The sequence below is a fragment of the Cervus canadensis genome, chromosome 18 (assembly GCF_019320065.1).
Source record: "Cervus canadensis isolate Bull #8, Minnesota chromosome 18, ASM1932006v1, whole genome shotgun sequence".
In the NCBI taxonomy this organism is placed as follows: domain Eukaryota; kingdom Metazoa; phylum Chordata; class Mammalia; order Artiodactyla; family Cervidae; genus Cervus; species Cervus canadensis.
The window spans coordinates 26181963-26198930 of NC_057403.1; the positions used below are offsets into that span (position 1 = coordinate 26181963).

General features: G+C 53.0%; 1 protein-coding gene across 3 annotated transcripts in view; it reads right to left on the bottom strand.

The window, feature by feature from the left end:
- Window positions 1–4379: 4379 nt before the first annotated feature.
- WDR62 (WD repeat domain 62) overlaps window positions 4380–16968 on the bottom strand; it is a 47155-nt gene continuing 34566 nt past the window's right edge. For 2 of the 3 annotated variants that reach the window (XM_043437251.1, XM_043437250.1), the window contains exons 18-32: window positions 16878–16941; window positions 16040–16162; window positions 14361–14494; window positions 12024–12076; window positions 10598–10816; window positions 8684–8811; window positions 8283–8386; window positions 7819–7926; window positions 7412–7546; window positions 6920–7034; window positions 6681–6807; window positions 6547–6598; window positions 5770–6387; window positions 4817–4974; window positions 4380–4722 (exon numbers count right to left, since the gene is read on the bottom strand). In XM_043437251.1, coding sequence (XP_043293186.1) covers window positions 4459–4722; window positions 4817–4974; window positions 5770–6387; window positions 6547–6598; window positions 6681–6807; window positions 6920–7034; window positions 7412–7546; window positions 7819–7926; window positions 8283–8386; window positions 8684–8811; window positions 10598–10816; window positions 12024–12076; window positions 14361–14494; window positions 16040–16162; window positions 16878–16941 — 2402 coding nt within the window. In that variant the 3' untranslated portion in view covers window positions 4380–4458. The remainder of the gene's footprint in view (window positions 4723–4816; window positions 4975–5769; window positions 6388–6546; window positions 6599–6680; window positions 6808–6919; window positions 7035–7411; window positions 7547–7818; window positions 7927–8282; window positions 8387–8683; window positions 8812–10597; window positions 10817–12023; window positions 12077–14360; window positions 14495–16039; window positions 16163–16877; window positions 16942–16968) is intronic. The other variant, XM_043437252.1, reaches the window with a different exon arrangement.

The window sequence follows — 16968 nt, forward strand, 5'->3', positions numbered from 1 at the left end:
TTTGCCTGGAGAATCCCATGGACAGAGGAGCCTGGCAGGCTACAGTCCATGGGGTCACAAAGAGTTGGACATGACTGAGTGACTGAATGTGCACCTGCACGTGTGCACACACATGCAAACACACCAGTCCAGCTCCTAGTAATTGTCTGGGACACCACCCTCCTATTGTTCAGGAACTAAAGGATGGGTCATGTGACACAGCCAGAGGCTCCCAGGACCCTAACCCCAGCACTCTGGCCAGGCTCTGTTCTAGACTGGTCATTGGCTTCTTAGCCAGGGGTTAAGGATTTTGAATATTCCCCTGCAGTTAACTTTTTTTCACTTATTCACCTACATTTTCCTGAGCTCCAACAACAGGCCAGGCCTACCTTAGCACTGAAAAAGACGTAACCTCATGGGGGAGACACCCAGAATGACCAAGGCTATGGAGCACAGGCAGAGGGACCCAGCTTCAGTGGGGAAAAGCCAGGGGGCTCAGGGGACCCAGGAGAGGCTCCTGATTCAGTCTAAGGGTTCAGGGACGACTTTCCAGGTGTGAAACCTGATGGAAGAAAAGGTCTCCGATAAACAGGGAGGGCTCTCCAGGCAGAGGAACAATCTGTAAAAGGCTTGGTGGTGAAAGAAGCAATATTTATTCATTTCTTCACATTCCTGGAGAGTGAGTCCTGCTAACGCATTTGCACAAACAACGGAGTTTAGTGCTGGAAGTCTGCGGGCCCAGAGCTTTGCCATTTTATCTCCACGGAACCTGGGCCAAGCCATGTCTCACTGAGCCTCAGTTTCTCCATCTGGAAGTGGGACTGATGCGTCTTCCTACCACTGTTTTGTGTTGAAAATCCATGTAGATCACCAGGTGGGAATGCTTTGCATAGAATCTGGCATGTGACAGTGATAAATGGGGGTTGTTTGAAAGTCTTTTTTTTTTTTTTTTTTGGCCACATAGCAATCATGATGCAGGATCTTAGTTCCCCAACCAGGGATTGAACCTGCCTCCCGTGCAGTGGGAACTCGGGAGTCTTAACCACTGGACCACCAGGGAAGCTCTGTTTCAAAGTCTTGAAGGGTGGGGTGGCTAGGCAAGCATCTGAGTTTCAATCAGCCGGTGAAATGTGATTTTAGGCGTCTCATCTCTCAATTGCTGGACTTTACGCAGTGTACCTGGCCCAGGTCTGGGGGACCAGTATCTGCCCAGGACCTGTCAGTTGTGGAGCGCAGGGCCCAGAGGCACTGAAGAACGAGCCAGTGAATGGGTCATGGGAGCCATTTTGTTGTTCTCTGGTGTCTAGTTTTCCATGCCCAACACCAGGTCTCTTGGGATACCTGGTTCCTGAGTTGTTGCTGAAACACATTAGGGAAGAACTCTGGGCCTGGGGCTCTTTACTGCCCCCAGTCCCCTTTCTGTCCTGTGTCCTGGAGGCTGACTGGGGTGGGAAGCATCACCTGGACCCCTGTGCCTGCTGGCTTCTGGTAGGGTTTGGTAATGGGTGGCCCCACAGAAGATGGAGCCCCTCTTGCCACAGTCACAGCTCCCCTCAGGGCAGCGCCCTCTCCTCTGGGTTCCACTTTGCTCCCTATGCCTTCTGGCCTGAGCAGTGAATAGCTCTTCTCCAGTACCATCCTAGGGTACTGTACTGGCCCTGAGGTTCCCCTGTCCACTTCTTTACAAATGACCCCTCTGCTGAACTCTTTGAAATATCCCACATGAGCATGCTTCCTGCTGGGACACTGCTGCATGCACACACATTCACCAGCTTTGGTTTCTTTTCGAAAAATATTATTTACTTGGCGGTGCTGGGTCTTAGTTGTGGTGCTCTGAATCTTCCAGTTGTGGCATGCAAACTCTTGAGTTGCAGCATGTGGGATCGAACCTTGGGTCCCCCACATTAGCAGTGCAGTCTTACCCACTAGACCACCAGGGAAGCTCCAGCAGTGGTTTCTTAACCAGTTGGTTTGTCTAAGAAAGGTCTTGTCCTTCCAGGACTGAAGAGCTCAGCAGAGGTGGAGACTGGCAGACACACTGCCAGCCCACCCTCCTTTTGTGCTGAGAGAACCCAATTTTGTTCAAACAGTAACATGCCCAGGACAGGAGAATGGCTGAAGCAAGCAAATTAAAGCCATTTCCATTCCTGTTGCCTGCAACTGCCCTGAAAGGGAAGGGCGTCTAAGAAGGTTTGGCACTTTTCCCCCATGACCTTGGCGGGTGCCCAGCTTCGTGCCTTTGCTCCTAGTTAGGTGAGGGTGTACGCTGGGAACCACGGCAGCTGTGTTGCCACCATGAGGGCCTAAGCCAGGGAGTGAAACTCCGACTCACAGAGGGTGGAATAGAGCAGTAACAGAATCTAGAGTAACAAATGTCCCTGTAGCTTGGGGCCCCTTAAGCCAGGCGTTTGCTTCCTGGAGTTGAAGACCTTAACTATGATACAAGGTGGAACGAGGGGTAAAATCCACGAGGGACAGAGGCTCAAGGTGGTCCCCTCGGTGTCCAGTCACCTCACAGATTTTACAGCTTTGGCTGAGCCAGGCCAGGGCGGGGAGAGTGGTCTCCAGTCTTCAGGGGTGGCCTGTGAACCCAGGTAGGGAGCCTCCCGACAGAAATGCGGCCCACCTACGTGTCCTGGGCTTCCTAAGGCAGAAAGGAGGAGGGGAACCTTGTGAAATAAGCAACACTGGGCATCTCACAAACACCAAGATCAGGGATTTTATTTAGAGAAAAACCTGTATTGTGAACGTGTCTTGGGTTTAATTTTTTTTTTTCTTTTTTTAAATTTAATTTTGGTTGCACTGGGTCTTTGCTGCTGTGCAAGAGCTTTCTCTAATGGTGGCGAGCAGGGGCTACTCTTCATTGTGGTGCATGGGCTTCTCATTGCGGTGGCTTCTTTTTGTCGTGGAGCACAGGTTCTGAGCAAATGGATTTCAGCAGTCATAGCTCGAGGGCTCTTTAGAGCACAGGCTCTGTGGCATGTGGGATCTTCCCAGACTAGGGATGGAGCCCTTTCCCTCTGCATTGGCAGGCAGATTCTTAACCACTGGATTATCAGGGAAGTCCCAGATTAAAATGACTTAAAACATCAAGGCCCTGCCTGGTGGGACCCATTTTTCCTCCCACCTCCTCTCCTACCATCTCCTTGAGCCCACTCCATTCCAGCCTCCTGGCTTCATTGCTATTCCTTTCATCCTCACATATGAGCCTGCCATGGGGCCTTTGCACTGGCAATTCTCTCTGCCTAGATATTTGCCCAGTTGTCCACACGGCCTGTGCCCTCTATCAACCCTCTGTTTCAATGCCACCTAAGAAAGGCTTTTAACCAGCACGGTGACTGTGAGATCCCTCCGTTTACCTGCAGTTACACAGTTATTGTATTAATTCCTATCTTTTGCTCTCTAGAAGGTGAATGCATGATGCTCTGCTTGTCCTGTTCCCTGCTCTACTCCTAACATGTAGAACAGTGATGAGAGATGGGACCAGGAATTCCTGGGGGCTGAAAGACTTTTCAACAACTGCGTACTTAGTTCAGTGTTTACAGGGGCAACAGAGGGCCATGTCCTCAGGCTGAAGGGCCTGGCTCTACTACCAGGCAAGCCTGGGTTTGAGTCTCAGCTCTGTGGGGCCCTAGGCATGACCCTGGATATCTCTCTGAGCCTGTTTCTGGTGAGCCATGATCACATTAGAGCCCGGAGGAACTCACAGGCAAGTGGGGGTTCGGGCCCCACAGAACACATGATAGGACTGGGCTTCAGGGGAGGGGCCTGCTCCTGCTGCGCTTCCTTTTAAAAGACTCAGGACAGTGAGGGCTTTTGTGGTCCCAGTAGTGTCTTCTCAGCAGATATACCACATGGCTAGATGCCTGCTGCCTGGGGAGGCTGGTCCCAGAGCTGGAAGCCCATGGGACGTTGGAGCTGGACACAGTCTTGCTGGTGGAGGAATTACTGGCTCCAGCTGCTGGGTGGCCTGGGCTGGATTGTCCAGTAGCTGAGCATGTTTGTCCTTCCTCACTTTCCCCTGCTGCAAGTGGGAACAAAAGCCTGGAGCTCATAGGATCCAGCATGGGCCTGGCCCAGGGGCCGTGAGACAGTGTTGTGGGGATATGTGAATTGGTGGCCAGCGTCTGGCACACGGTAGTCATAGCGGCTCCAGTGGGTTCGTGGGCATTGGGAGAGGGCAGGGAAGAAGGGCTGGCCCCTCCCTAGGGGCCAGCAGCTCAGTGGGCTGGGGACAGGCGACATGGGAGCCAGGTGCTGGGGCCATCATTCCTGCAGTGCCCAAACAGTCCTGTGTGCCCCACGGCCGGTGAGTTCCCTGGGCTGTCCTCCTCCCCTCTCTCCCCACAGCCATCTGAACGGGGCTTTGTGGATGCTCCAGGACAGGCACCAGGCGCCACTTCTGCAAGCTGTCTGTTTATTTGCTTAAAATACCTATTTCCTCAGAAGCACAGGGCTGCGTGGAGAGGCTGCTGGCCCTCAGTCCCCCCGTGCCTTCCTCCTCACGGCCTGCACCAGCAGCTCTGAGTAGTGTTCCAGCAGGGCACGCAAATCTGGGCTGGCCAGGGGGCACAGGGTAGGCGGGGAGGGGGCACCTGGGCTGGGCGGGGCCTGGGCTGTGGCCACATCCGTCCCCACCAGCCAGTCGCTGGCCTCTAACTGGCTGTGGATCCAGAGGAAAGTGGAGGCCAGCTCAGTCCGTGCCTGCCGCTGTTCGGCGCTCACCTCATCACTGGAGACCATCTGCAAGGGGCGCCCACCTTGTTAGGGGCCACCTGGGCTGGGCAGTGCCAGGGAACCCCTCAGCCCTTTCCCCTGACCCTGGGGCTTGGCTTACCAGGTGGTAAAGGTCCAGGGCTTCCTGGAAGGCATCCTGCAGTCTGTGCACGACAGTCCCCACATTGCTCAGCTCCAGGGGGTCTGGGGGCAGGAAGCTGGCTGGCGCCCTGGGGTCCCCCCAGTGTCCAGGGCAGTCCTGGTCTGGACTGGGTGCTTCTGGGGGTGGAAGGGAGGAAATGAGAAAGACACTTCTACTTTCCAGCTGATCTGAAGAGGCCAGGGTGGCTGGGCCAATCCCAACTGTTGTCCCCTTTCCTGGGACATTTCCCTCAGTCCCCAAGGCTCCTTTCCCAACCGTCCTGCAGGTCTCTGCTCAAATGCCACCTTCTCCCTGAAACCTTTTCTCATCGTTCATCATCCATCAGCCACTGCATCCACCTGTCACTCCCTAAACCCTTTCTTTCTCTTCCTTCTCTCCATAGCACACCTTGCTTCATGATACACGTAACCCTTTCCTTATAGATTTAGTCTGGTCAGGGAGGGGGCACAGTCTTGAGGTGCTAGCCTGTGTTTCCCTTTTGTTTGCCTGGCAAAGTAATAAAGCCACTCTTTCCCTCTCCTCCATTAAAAAAAAAAATTTAGACTGGGGATTTCCCTCAGTTAAGGTGTTAATTTCTGTAGTCTCATTTACCACCAGCTCCTATGGATCGGGAAGATCTCCTGGAGGAGGGCACGGCAACCCACTCCAGTATTCTTGCCTGGAGAATTACATGGACAGAGGAGCCTGGCAGGCATCAGTCCATGGAGTTGCAAAGAGTTGGACACGACTGAAGCGACTTAGCACATCCATGTCCCCAGGGCCCAGAACAAAGCCCAGTATATACAAGTACTCACTAATATGTAAGGAAATGAATGAATGAATGGCACAGCGCCTGTGGCCTTTGGAGCTGAGCCAGCTGTTATATGGGATGAGCTTAGGGGACAATCCCTCATCCTAAGGATGGTACTCACCAGGGGTGGGCTCCCGGAGAGAGGCGATGCTGCCAAGGACCCTAGGCCTGGCTTCTGGGAGCGGGAGACTGTTGGGGACAGGGGTATTGAGGTGCACAGGGGCCAGGAACCTTGGGAGAAAGGCGGACTTGTGGAGCCTCGAGGCGATCCCATCCACAGGGCTGTGGGCTGGAAAACCATCTGTCGTAACAATGACATCGCGTTCGGTGTCCACAGGCTCCTGGGACCAGACACACGTGGTGGGAGGCTCCAGTTGGGGTGTTGGCAGCAAGAGCCTGTCACAGATGCTCGACAGGCTGAGTTTCAGGCTGGCGCGGGCCTCATGGTTGCCCCGGGAGGGCAGGGCAGATTCTCGGCCCTCACCATCAGAACTGGGTGTCACTGTGGTGGTGACATCCTGGAGCTCCTGGCTCAGGGAGGCCAGCTCCTCCAGGGAAACGCTGCGGGACATCTTGGCATGGGAACTAACAGTGGCCTCCATGTGGGAGTGGGTGGTGGGGGTGTGGACACTCTGAGCCAGGCCTGCAGCGGGTAGGGCTGTGGGTGCTGGTGGCTTCTTGTCGGTGGGCAGCGCAGAGGAGGAGGACATACAGGGCGCCAGGCCCGTGAGGCAGGGGGCTGGAAAGGAAGCAGGCGGCTTGCTCTCACAGCCCAGCTCAGGGCTGACAGACAGGGCCCCCCACCCGGCGTGGTTCATGGTCCGAGCGGCCCCTGGCCATCCCCACCATGGCTCACTGAGCCACCCAGGGCTTTCCACTGGGGGATGGGGACACTCACACAGTGGGGACCACACCTCCAGTGTCTCCTCAGCCTTTCCTCCAGAGATGACCTGCAAACACAGCCTCGAAGTAAGGACAAGGCCTCCCGGCTCCCAAGCCCCGTGTCTCGAGGGAGGTGGCCCCAGTACTCACGTTGGTTCTGACTGGGGAGGTGGAGCCAGCACCCACTCTTGGGGGCTTGCCCCCGAGGTCCGTGAGTCTGACCTCCGAGGACTTCACGAGGTGCCAGGGCAGCCGGGAAGGGAAGGTGTGGGGGAACCTGTTAGGAAAACAGGTGGCAGTGGGGGCCCTGAGGGTGCTTAGGGGCACACAGCCCCGCCCTGCAGGGAGACGGAGAGTGGGTGGGAGTTCACTAGTTCACCCGCTCCTACCTGGATGTCTTCTGAAGGCGGGAGAGGAACTGGGCTGAGATGCTCAGTCGGGGGTTGAAGAAGTCGTCCTCGGTCTCAGGGGCTTTCAGGTCTCTCAGGGATCCGAGGAAGAGCTCTAGGGCAAGATGCCAAGGGAGCCCTCAGAAACCCTCCAGCCAGCCAGCCCTGGGCCCAGGCAGACCCCACAGACCAGCAGACAGATCCTCAGAGACCCTCAACAACAGATAACACGGGGCTTCCCTGCTGGTCCAGGAAAAGATCCCACATAATGCAACTGAGACCCGATGCAGTCAAAAATAAAAAGCAGACAACACACACCTCGGGAGCAAATCGAGCCGGCAGAGGATACTGTGCTGCTCAGCCCCTAAGTAAAATGCACGCCCTCCCACCACCCTCGCCAGCCCTGCCAGGGAAAGCCCCACCCTGGGGACGTCCACACTGAGCCCAGCCCTGGCTGCGCCCAGGCAGGTGTCAGAGAGGGGCAGGGCTTACCCTCAGGGTGGGCATCAGTAAGCGTCTCGAAGTGGTGGCGGAGGAACTTCTCTTGCTCAGGGGTCTGGGGCAGGGAGCTGTTGGACACGCCTGGCACCTCGGGCCGGGGCAACTCTCCTGCAGTCCCTGGGCATCCTGAGCAGAGGGCGTGGGCAGGAGAGAACTGTCAACACATGAGTCACGCAAGAGGCCCTGAGAGAGCCACCAGCTGCTTAACAATGGAGGAAGCTGGACTCGCCCATCACACACCCTGTGGCCACCAGGCGGGGAAGGCGGGGCTGATGGCTCTGCCTTCTAGGGGAGGGAATTGGGGGTGCAGGACTGATGTACAGCCAGTGGTTATATATCACAGCTATCAGCCGGCCAGGCCCACGCACCACCCTTTTCTGCATGTGGCCGCCGCTTACCTGGTGTGGGAGGAACTGTGTTAAACAGAGGCTCTGGGTCTGGCTGTGGAGGGGAGGACTGGACGGTGGCGACACTGCACTCCAAGTCAGCCTCTGACTCCCCCGAGTCTGGAAGAGAGTGGGTGCGGTCAGGGGCCCAAAGCTGGGCCTGACTGGGTGCGTCAGGTAAGGAGGCTCCGGGTTCCAGGGCTTCAGTTCCCTCATCTGAAGAAGGGGGACCACAGGACCCACGCCCTACTTTATGGACCAGCAAGGCTACACTTCAGGGGAGCGGCAGCGCTGGGCTCCCACTGGTGGGCAGCTGGGCTCCAGAAGTCTAGGGTGAAGACAGCAGGGATGACGTCTGTCTCTGTGACAGACTCTGAGCTTCAGGAAGACGGGCTCACAGTCACCATCAGTGCCCAGAAAGGGGTCCGGCCAGACGAAGAGATGACTGCAAGGTGTCCTGCCGGGTGCTCACTCACCCTCAGGTGGACTCCGGTCCTTCGAGCCGATTGAGGGGACCCGGAGGAAGGGCTCCCCTTGCTGGTCTCTGCCTGCCTCCACCACCGCCTCCGCACAGTACTCGCTGCATGCCGGGGGTGAGGGGTGGGTAGGGAGAGTGAAAAATGGCACACTGGTTAGTAAATACCTGGCCCCTACCCAGAAGCCCTGGGCATCTGCACCTGCCCCTGCGGGGAGCACAGCCTCGCCTCTCCTGCCTTCACCAAAGGCGCCCTCCACGCACCTCCTCCTGGAACCAGGGGAAAAGGTGGCAGCCTCACCCCCCTGCCTCCCTCCCTCAGGCCCACTGGGAGAGCGGAGCGCAGTTCTTCCAGGGTGTGCCTACCAGTCGAGGCTTCCTCTCTCCAACTAAGGAACTCACCTGTCCATCCCTGTGACTGTCACCTCTGTCTCCGGGGGGCAGGTGATGAGCTCGCTGGCCTCAGAAGACTCCTGCTGTGGGGGTGACAAGGAAGGGTGCCCGCAGCCGTCCTCCTGGGGACTCTCGGACTGTGAGTGAAGACAGCACAGCCCTCAGAGGCAGCCGTGACCCCCAGGGCCCATGTGAGCTGCTAGGTGTTCTACCCACGCCGATGGTGAGAGGAAAGATGGCAGGCCTCACTGTTGGATGCTCCCTGTGAGGCAAGGCCTGGGCGGGGCCGTCATGAGCTCACGTTCTGTGCTGCCCCTCCATTTCATCGGCCCCTTTACAGTAAGGAATAGGTATGGCTCCCACCCTGTAAGGGTCTATTCATATGAAGTTCAAGAACAGGCAAACCAATCCATGGTGACAGAGGTCAGCATGCTAGTTACTTCATTGGGGGTACTGACTGGAAGGGGCAGAGGGATCCTCCAAGATCAAGAGGTAGAAAATGCTCTACATACTTTGACTTAGGGGGTGGATACCTAAGTGTGTACACAGGTATTCAGCAAACTGTGGTTTTATGATCTGTGCACCTAACTGTACTTATATCAAGCCACATAAGAAAACTTACATTGTTGTTGTTAAGTTGCTAAGTCAGGTCCGACTCTTTGTGACCCCATGGACCGCAGCCCACCAGGCTCCTCTGTCCTTCACTATCTCCTGGAGCTTGCTCAAACTCAAGTACGTTGAGTCAGTGATGCTATCTAACCATCTCTTCCTCTGTTGCCCCCATTTTCCTCCTGCCCTCAATCTTTCCCAGCATCAGGGTCTTTTCCAATGAGTTGGCTCTTTGCATCAGGTGGCCAAAGCATTGAAGCTTTAGCTTCAGGATCAGAAAACTTACATAAGAAAACTTATATCATAGAGTAAAAAAAGATTTTGTTTGGAAAATAATAGAATAAGATCTAAAGTTATGTCAGCACGTTTTTGGGCCCAGACTGTTTATGGCCCTGGGTAACTGCAAAAGCCCTCTGAGGGCTTCTTTTTTTAATAACCATTTTTAACTTAAAAAAAAAAATTTTTTATTTCTTGATCTTGTCCCACAGCATGTGAGATCTTAGTTTCCTGATCAGGGATCAAACCTGTGTCCCCTGCTTTGGAAGTGTGGAGTCTTTTTTAAGATATTGATTTGTTTTTAATTTTATTTTGGCTGTGCCGGGTCTTTGCTGCAGCGTGAGAGATACTTAGTTGCAACATGTGGGATTTAGTTCCCTGACCAGGGATTGAACCCTTATCCCTTGCATTGTGAGCTTGAAAGACGTCTTAGCCACTGGACCACCAGGGAAGTCCCCATGACCATTTTAAAAAATGACTTTTTGATATCGTTTTTCTTGGTCATCTTTTTTTTGGTTTTTTTGGAAATGACTGTATTTTTGAAAACCAAAGACCAGAGAATTGAGAATCAAGCCTTGCTGCAAGTTACACTGCCAGGAGTGGGCAGGCCCAGGGCACCACCTGCTCCAATGCCCTTCACTCAGGTACAGGCCTGCCCTGGGGCCCAAGCTCTCATCCCCAAGTGAGCGCCTCCCTGACTCCTGGTCTGCTCTGGGAAGTTCCCCTGTGCACCAGGCCCAGGGCTTATCCTCCTGCTCACTGCCATCTCGTTACCCTCTCACATCCCTGGAGTGGCACCTGCCTGCTAAGTTGCTTCAGTTGTGCCTGACTCTTTGCAATCCCATGGACTGTAGCCCACCAGGCTCCTCTGTCCAAGAGATTCTCCAGGCAAGAATACTGGAGTGGTTTGCCGTGCCCTTCTCCTGGAGTGGGATGGTCAACCTTATTTTCAAAATGCGTGCACTTTGAGGCCCCAGGTCCTCGACCCGCAGTTGTGGTGCATGTGCTGTGGGTGGGGCTGGGGCCAGCAGTCCATACCTCGCTCAGCAGGCCTGCCAGTCTCTGCGACTCCATTGCATCCAGGACAGAATCCTCCAGGCTCTCGGGCTTCATGGGTGTAAAGTAGCAGTCCAGGTCCCTGACATCCAGGATGGTCTTAAGAGGCTCCTGGTCAGCCCGCTCTGCCCAGCGGCCATGCGGCTGGTAGCTGCGCTTGGCATTGAAGGCTGTGCTGTCTGCTGCATCATCATCTCCTAGCTGGGGGGACAAGGGGACACTCAGGCAGCTGGCCAAGTGCTCACCAACTCCAGGGAGGGCGAGGAACACTGCACAGACCCTCTTCCAGCCTTGTGGCTTTAAACCTCACTCAGAAACAGCTTGCAGATGTCTGTCTCCAGCAGAACCTTGCTATTATTTCTTATTTTTTTTGCCACGTCACATGGCTTGTGGGATTTTAGTTCCCTGACCAGGGATCGGACCTGCAGCCCCTGCAGTGCTGGCACTTGAGTCTTAACCACTGGACTGCTCAGGAAGTCCCAAACCTAGCTCTAAACTTCAGAAGTCCTCAGGCAACTGCTGCACATCTCCACATAGATGTTTAGCAAACTTTTAAAGCAAACATGTTGAAGACAACAACTGACCCTTCCCCCTAAACCAACTCAACCTAAAGTCTTCTGTCTCAGTGATTCTTCCCAGCTACTCAGGCCCCAAACCTTCTTGTCCTCCTTCATTCCTCTTATTCTGTCCCTCACACTTCACATTTCTGCAACTCTGCCACTCAAACACACCCAAGATATGTACACTTCTCTTTTCTGCCACTTCCTTGATCTTGCTTACCACTGCCTCCTACTAAGACTTGCTTGGCAGACAGTGGAAGGGTGGGTGCTTGAGAACCTGGGCTCTGGAGCCAGCCTTCTAGGGTCAATCCCACCTTCTCTAATTCCTAGCTGTGTGACTGTGGGGAAGTTATTTAACTGCTTTGGGCCTCAGTTTCCTATCTGTGAAATAATAGGGGATACGAAACGCCCAGACATCAATGATGATTAAATAATACATATAAAAGACTCAACAGAACCTGGACAGAGCAAGTGTGCTGTGAATAACTGTTATTGTTGTTTTAGTTGCTAAGTGGTGTCTAACTCTTTGTGACCCCATGGACTCTAATCCACCAGGTTCTTCTGTCCATGGGATTTCCCAGGCAAGAATACTGGAGTAGGTTGCCATTTCCCTCTCCAGGGGATTTCCCTCTCCAGGGATCAAACCTGTGTCTCCTGCTTTGGCAGGTGGATTCTTTACCACTGAGCCACCAGGGTAGGCATGCAGTAAACACCTGTGGCATGAATGAAGGGCTGTCCAGAGACTGAAACCATCGTAAGGATTCTCCATGGAAAGTAAAGATATGAAGGGGGAAAGGGCACCCGTACTTTGTTAGACTCTAGGTGTCCCACTCCCCCGGCAGACTCACCAGCCGCTTCGCCCAGAGCGGCAGCTTGCCGTTGGTCAGCAGGCACTGAGGATCTGAAGAGACACAGAACATCCATGAAAAGAGAATAAACAATTCAAGAGACCACCGTCAACATAAAGAGGTAGCTCTCCAGAGACCACACAGGAAATGACACATCCAAAGATGATTGGCCTCACTAGCTATCAGGGAAATGCAAATTTGTTTTAAAGGTTTATTTTTTGATGAGGACTATTTTTAAAGTCTTTACTGACTTTGTTAACAATATTGCTTCTGCTGTCTACGTTCAGTTTCTTTTGGGATGTGAGGCACGTGGGACCTTAAGTCCCCAACCAGGGATTGAATCCACATTACCTGCCTTGGAAGGCAAAGTCTTCACCACTGAACCGCTGGGGAAGTCTCATGGGAAATGCAAATTTAAACAATGGGATATGTTTTCCCCATGCACACTCAATTGCTTCAGTCGTGTCCAACTTTTTGTGACCCTATGGACCATAGGATCTTCTGTCCATGGGATTCTCCAGGCATGAATATTGGAGTGGGTTGCCATTTCCTCCTCCAGGGGATCTTCCTGACCCAGGGATCGAACCCGCATCTCTTATGTCTCCTGCACTGGCAGGCAGGTTCTTTACCACTAGCTTAAGATTGACCAAAATTAAAAGGCTTCAAACTATCAAGTATTGGCAAAAGTATGGGGAAACAGCAGGCATAATACTGACTGCTGGCTGGGGCTGTCACTGGATTTGGAGGGCCCTTGGGGTTATCTTTTAAAATAAGAAGTGTATTAATCCTGGGATCCAGCAGCGCCTGTCCTTGGGTGGGGGCAGTGGGGGGGGAGTGGTCAGCACAGCCTCGTTCACAACAGTGTAATGTCAGAAAACACTCAAATCGGGGAAGAGGTTCAAGAAGGGGTATATGTACACATGTAGCTGATTCATGGTGTTGCACAGCAGAAACTAACACAATGTTATAGAGTAATTATACTCCAATTAAAAAATAAAAGTAAATAAATAAAGCTAAAAAGAAAAAAGAAAATATCTAGGTGTCCCCCTGGAGCACAATCAGTGGTGATGCTACCAGTTAAAAGAGGGAGGCCTCTGCTTTGTAGTCACTGAGATAGTTTTGAGAGAAAAAAAGATACAGAAGAATATCTGCAGTCTAATATAATTTGTAGACATAGATGCTCCCTGTGTATATTTTATGTATATTAATGTTCAGAAAAAGGCCTGAAAGGATCCACACCGAAATCCTAAGAGTGGCCACCTTGGAAGCGACGTTGGACTGGATGTGAGGGTGGTGACAAAGAAAATGAGCTTACTCTCTAGTTTTTTCCCAGGTTGAATTCTCACATGGCTGCTGCCTACCAATCAGCCATCCAGGGGGCCTCTGGCTGTTTCCTCCCTGTTGGCAGAGCCCACAGCTTCACTGGGAGCTGGCTAGCCACACAGGCCAGCCACCATTCCCAGCCTCTCTCACAGCTGAGAAATCATGGCCAACATGACCGGCAAGAAGCCTGCAGGGGCTTATGGGAAAGAAGCAGCCCCATAAAGGCAATTCCAGGAGGGAATGTCCTCTTCGATCATGTCTCTGATGGCTGGAACTTCAGCAGCCATCTTGCAACATGAGTGCTGAAGCCAAGGCAATATGCAAGGAGGCAGGAATTAATGGAGGGCCTGGCCTCTCATAAAGTCGCTGAGCCACTTCTCTCCCTTCTGCCTGAACAAGAGAATCTGGTTTGTCTTCTGGTTAACATCATCCTGTTTTCCCCCGGGACAGCCCCTTACACTAACCCCTGGCTCTTGATCATGTGGTTCAAGTGGAGCTGACTAAAGCCTCTGCCCTCAGGGATGACCACATGACTCAGGGCTGGCCAATCACAGTGGCTAGGTCAGAAATGGGCAGGTGACTTAAAATAGGAACATAAGTCATGAGCAGAGGACTCCAAACTGTTGGAGAAGAGGTGCTCTCTTCTCTACAGTGTTATAACCTTGAGCTGCCAGGGATACTCTGCCCCTTTAACAGGGAGAGTCTGCCTGAGAGCAAAGTCAACACGGAGAAGCGCAGAGCCAAGAGATGGAGAAATATCTATTGCTTTAATGTCACCTGACTACCAGGATCCAGCTATGCCTGAACCCATACTCTCAAAGTTTCCATTACAGGAACCAATAAATCCTCTTTCCAAATTAAGCCAGTGACAGTCTAGTTGCTATGACCCTGAAAGAGTCCTGACTGATGTGATTATTGAGTTGCAATATGTGTCAGGCTGTGAAAACAAAGCAGTGACCAAAACCTAGCAATGATCCCTCTGCTGAGAGTTCAAAATAGGGCCCCTTTCCCAACCTGGATCCAAGCTCTCCTTGGATGGGGTCTTCAGCAACTCTTCAGATTCACATTCTTCCTCCAGCTCATCCTCTGTCTGCTCTCCAGGGCTCAGGGAGCAAATCTCACTAGGCACGGATGCATATATCTCCTGCCTGAAGACAGGGAAAAGGATGGCAGGAGAGAAACACAGGTAAATGGGATGGGAGAGGGGACCTGCCTAGGGCTGGGTCCATAAGAACACACTCTTGGCTTCTGGTCAACATGGGGCTGGGAGATCTCACATGCTACAACCCCTCTGCTAGAAACACACTGTCACAATAAATGACATGTAACAAAGGCTGGCCTGGAGAAGGAAATGGCAACCCACTCCAGTATTCTTGCCAGGAAAATTCCATGGACAGAGGAGACTGGCGGGTTACAGTCCATGGGGTCGCAAAAGAGTTGGACATGACTTAGCAACTAAACAACAACAAAAGCTGGGCTCAAAAAATAAGGCAAACTCGTCAAGGCCCACAGCAATGGAATAGAAAGCAAAGCAGATGGTAGGGTATGAGTCCTGAGCTGCTGGCTTCTGTTCCAGGAAGCAGGGTTAGCAATGAGATTTTAGTTTCAAGGGCCAAAGAGTTGTCCGCTCCCTTGGTGCCTAGATCTGCATCACCTCAAGATGACTGCAGAAAATGAGGCCATGTCAGGCCTGGTTCCCAGGGGGAGGCAATAGCAAAGCCCCAAGACAGAGAGAGAGGACTTCCCTGGTGGACCAGTGGTTAAGAATCCACCTGCCAATGCAGGGGACAGGGGTTCGAGTCTGGGAAGATCCCCTATGCTGTGGGGCAACTAAGCCTGTGCACCACAACTACTGAAGCCCATGCACCTAGAACCTGTGCTCTGCAACAGGAGACCAACAAAAAGCCGTGTGTGCCTCAAGGAAGCGCAGCCTCCATTCACCACAACCAGAGAAAGCCCATGTGCAACAATGAAGACCCAAAGCAGCCAAAAATAAATAAATGAAAGAAAAAAAAAAAAAGACAAAGAGAGACAGGGACAGCTCCAGGGACAGGAGAAAAGAACATTTAAAACCTCCCACTCCAACTGAAACTTCCAAACCAAAATCCCAAATCAAAGACCAGAACAGGATTTCACTCCAAATAAAACTGGTCTTGGAACTTAAAGACTTAAGAAATAGGTTTAGGAAACTCAGGGATATAAGTGAAAGAACAACTTCCATTTAAAGATTAAGAAGACATCTCTGCTCCCCTGGACCCTTCCCTGACCTCCTCCCTCCCCACCAAGGGCTGGGTCGGGGGCCTCCTCTAGTCCCCACAGCCCCCTGAGGGCTCCTCACCAGAGTGCTCACAGGCTCTCCTAGCACTTTCGCTTTTACACTTCAAAGCCTTTCTCGTGTGTGTTACTGTAACTTCGTATTCAAAGTCCAGTTCCCAGAGAATACATGCAAAAATACAGCTGATTCACTTCCACTGTATAGCAGAAACTAACGCAACATGGTAAAACAACTATACCCCAATAAATGAAAACAAAACCCAAAACCCCACAAAGTTCATCTCCTCTTCCAGGCCCTGAGGGCACGAGGGGCAGGGTCTGGGGCCTGTGTCCGCAGCCTTACTCCCTATGGGGGCCGGGGCAAGAAGACACCCCTCTGGTGAATGGACAGGTGGGGATGGACAGGAGGCTGCCAGGACCTGGGGTGGCCGCTCCACTTCCCGTCCTTCGTGTTCTGCTGCTGCTCCCGGTGGTTGATCTCCAGCAAGTGCTGCTTCATGCAGTTGGTGATCTCAGGGCCCAGGTGCCAGATGAAGACACAGCTGCAGAGGCCAAGGAGAGATGTGGGAGGAGGAAGAATGGTGAATACAGAAGTCGTCCGACCCTGGAACCACCTGGGTCACCACAGCCAAGACCCTACTCCCTGGCCCGGAAAATAGCTCCCGTCAGCTCAGGGCAGGTCTACACCCTGGTGGGGTCCAGGGCCCCCTAGTAAACCAAGGCTGCTCTGAAGACCTCAGACCCACGGAAGATAGCCGCGAGGGAGGGTAGTAAATCAGACAGAGTGACAAAAGGGATGTCCTAGGATACCAACCAGGTGCTGAGGAACTGACATATGTCATCTCATTTGACTCTCACCATATGATTCTCAAGGTAGATGGGGTCATCTCTCTCTCTTTTTTTGGCCCCACCATGCAGCATGCAGGATATTAGTTCTCTGAATAGGGATCGAACCCCCTGCGCCCTGCCATGGAAGCTTGAAGTCTTAACCACTGGACCACCAGGGGGAAGTCTCGGGCTCATCTCTCTTTTACAGAGGTTCAGAAAGGGGAAATAACCTGCTCAGGGTCACAAGTAAGTGGCAGATCTAGATTTGAACTCAGGGCTTGGCACACTGTCCGGCGAGAGTAAGCTGGCATGCTGAGTTCCAGCTGTGGGCACCAGGCTCTAGTGTCTGAGCCCTAGCTCTCACCATAGGATAGGTCTCACCCACTCCCAGAGCGGGGCCCTGCTGGGCAGCCTCCAGGCCTTTCCCACCTGTCTCCGGACACGGTGATCAAGTGACGGCAATCATAGGTGAACTTCATGCCGGTGACAATTTCTGCAAGTAGAGTAGAAAAGCTGCATT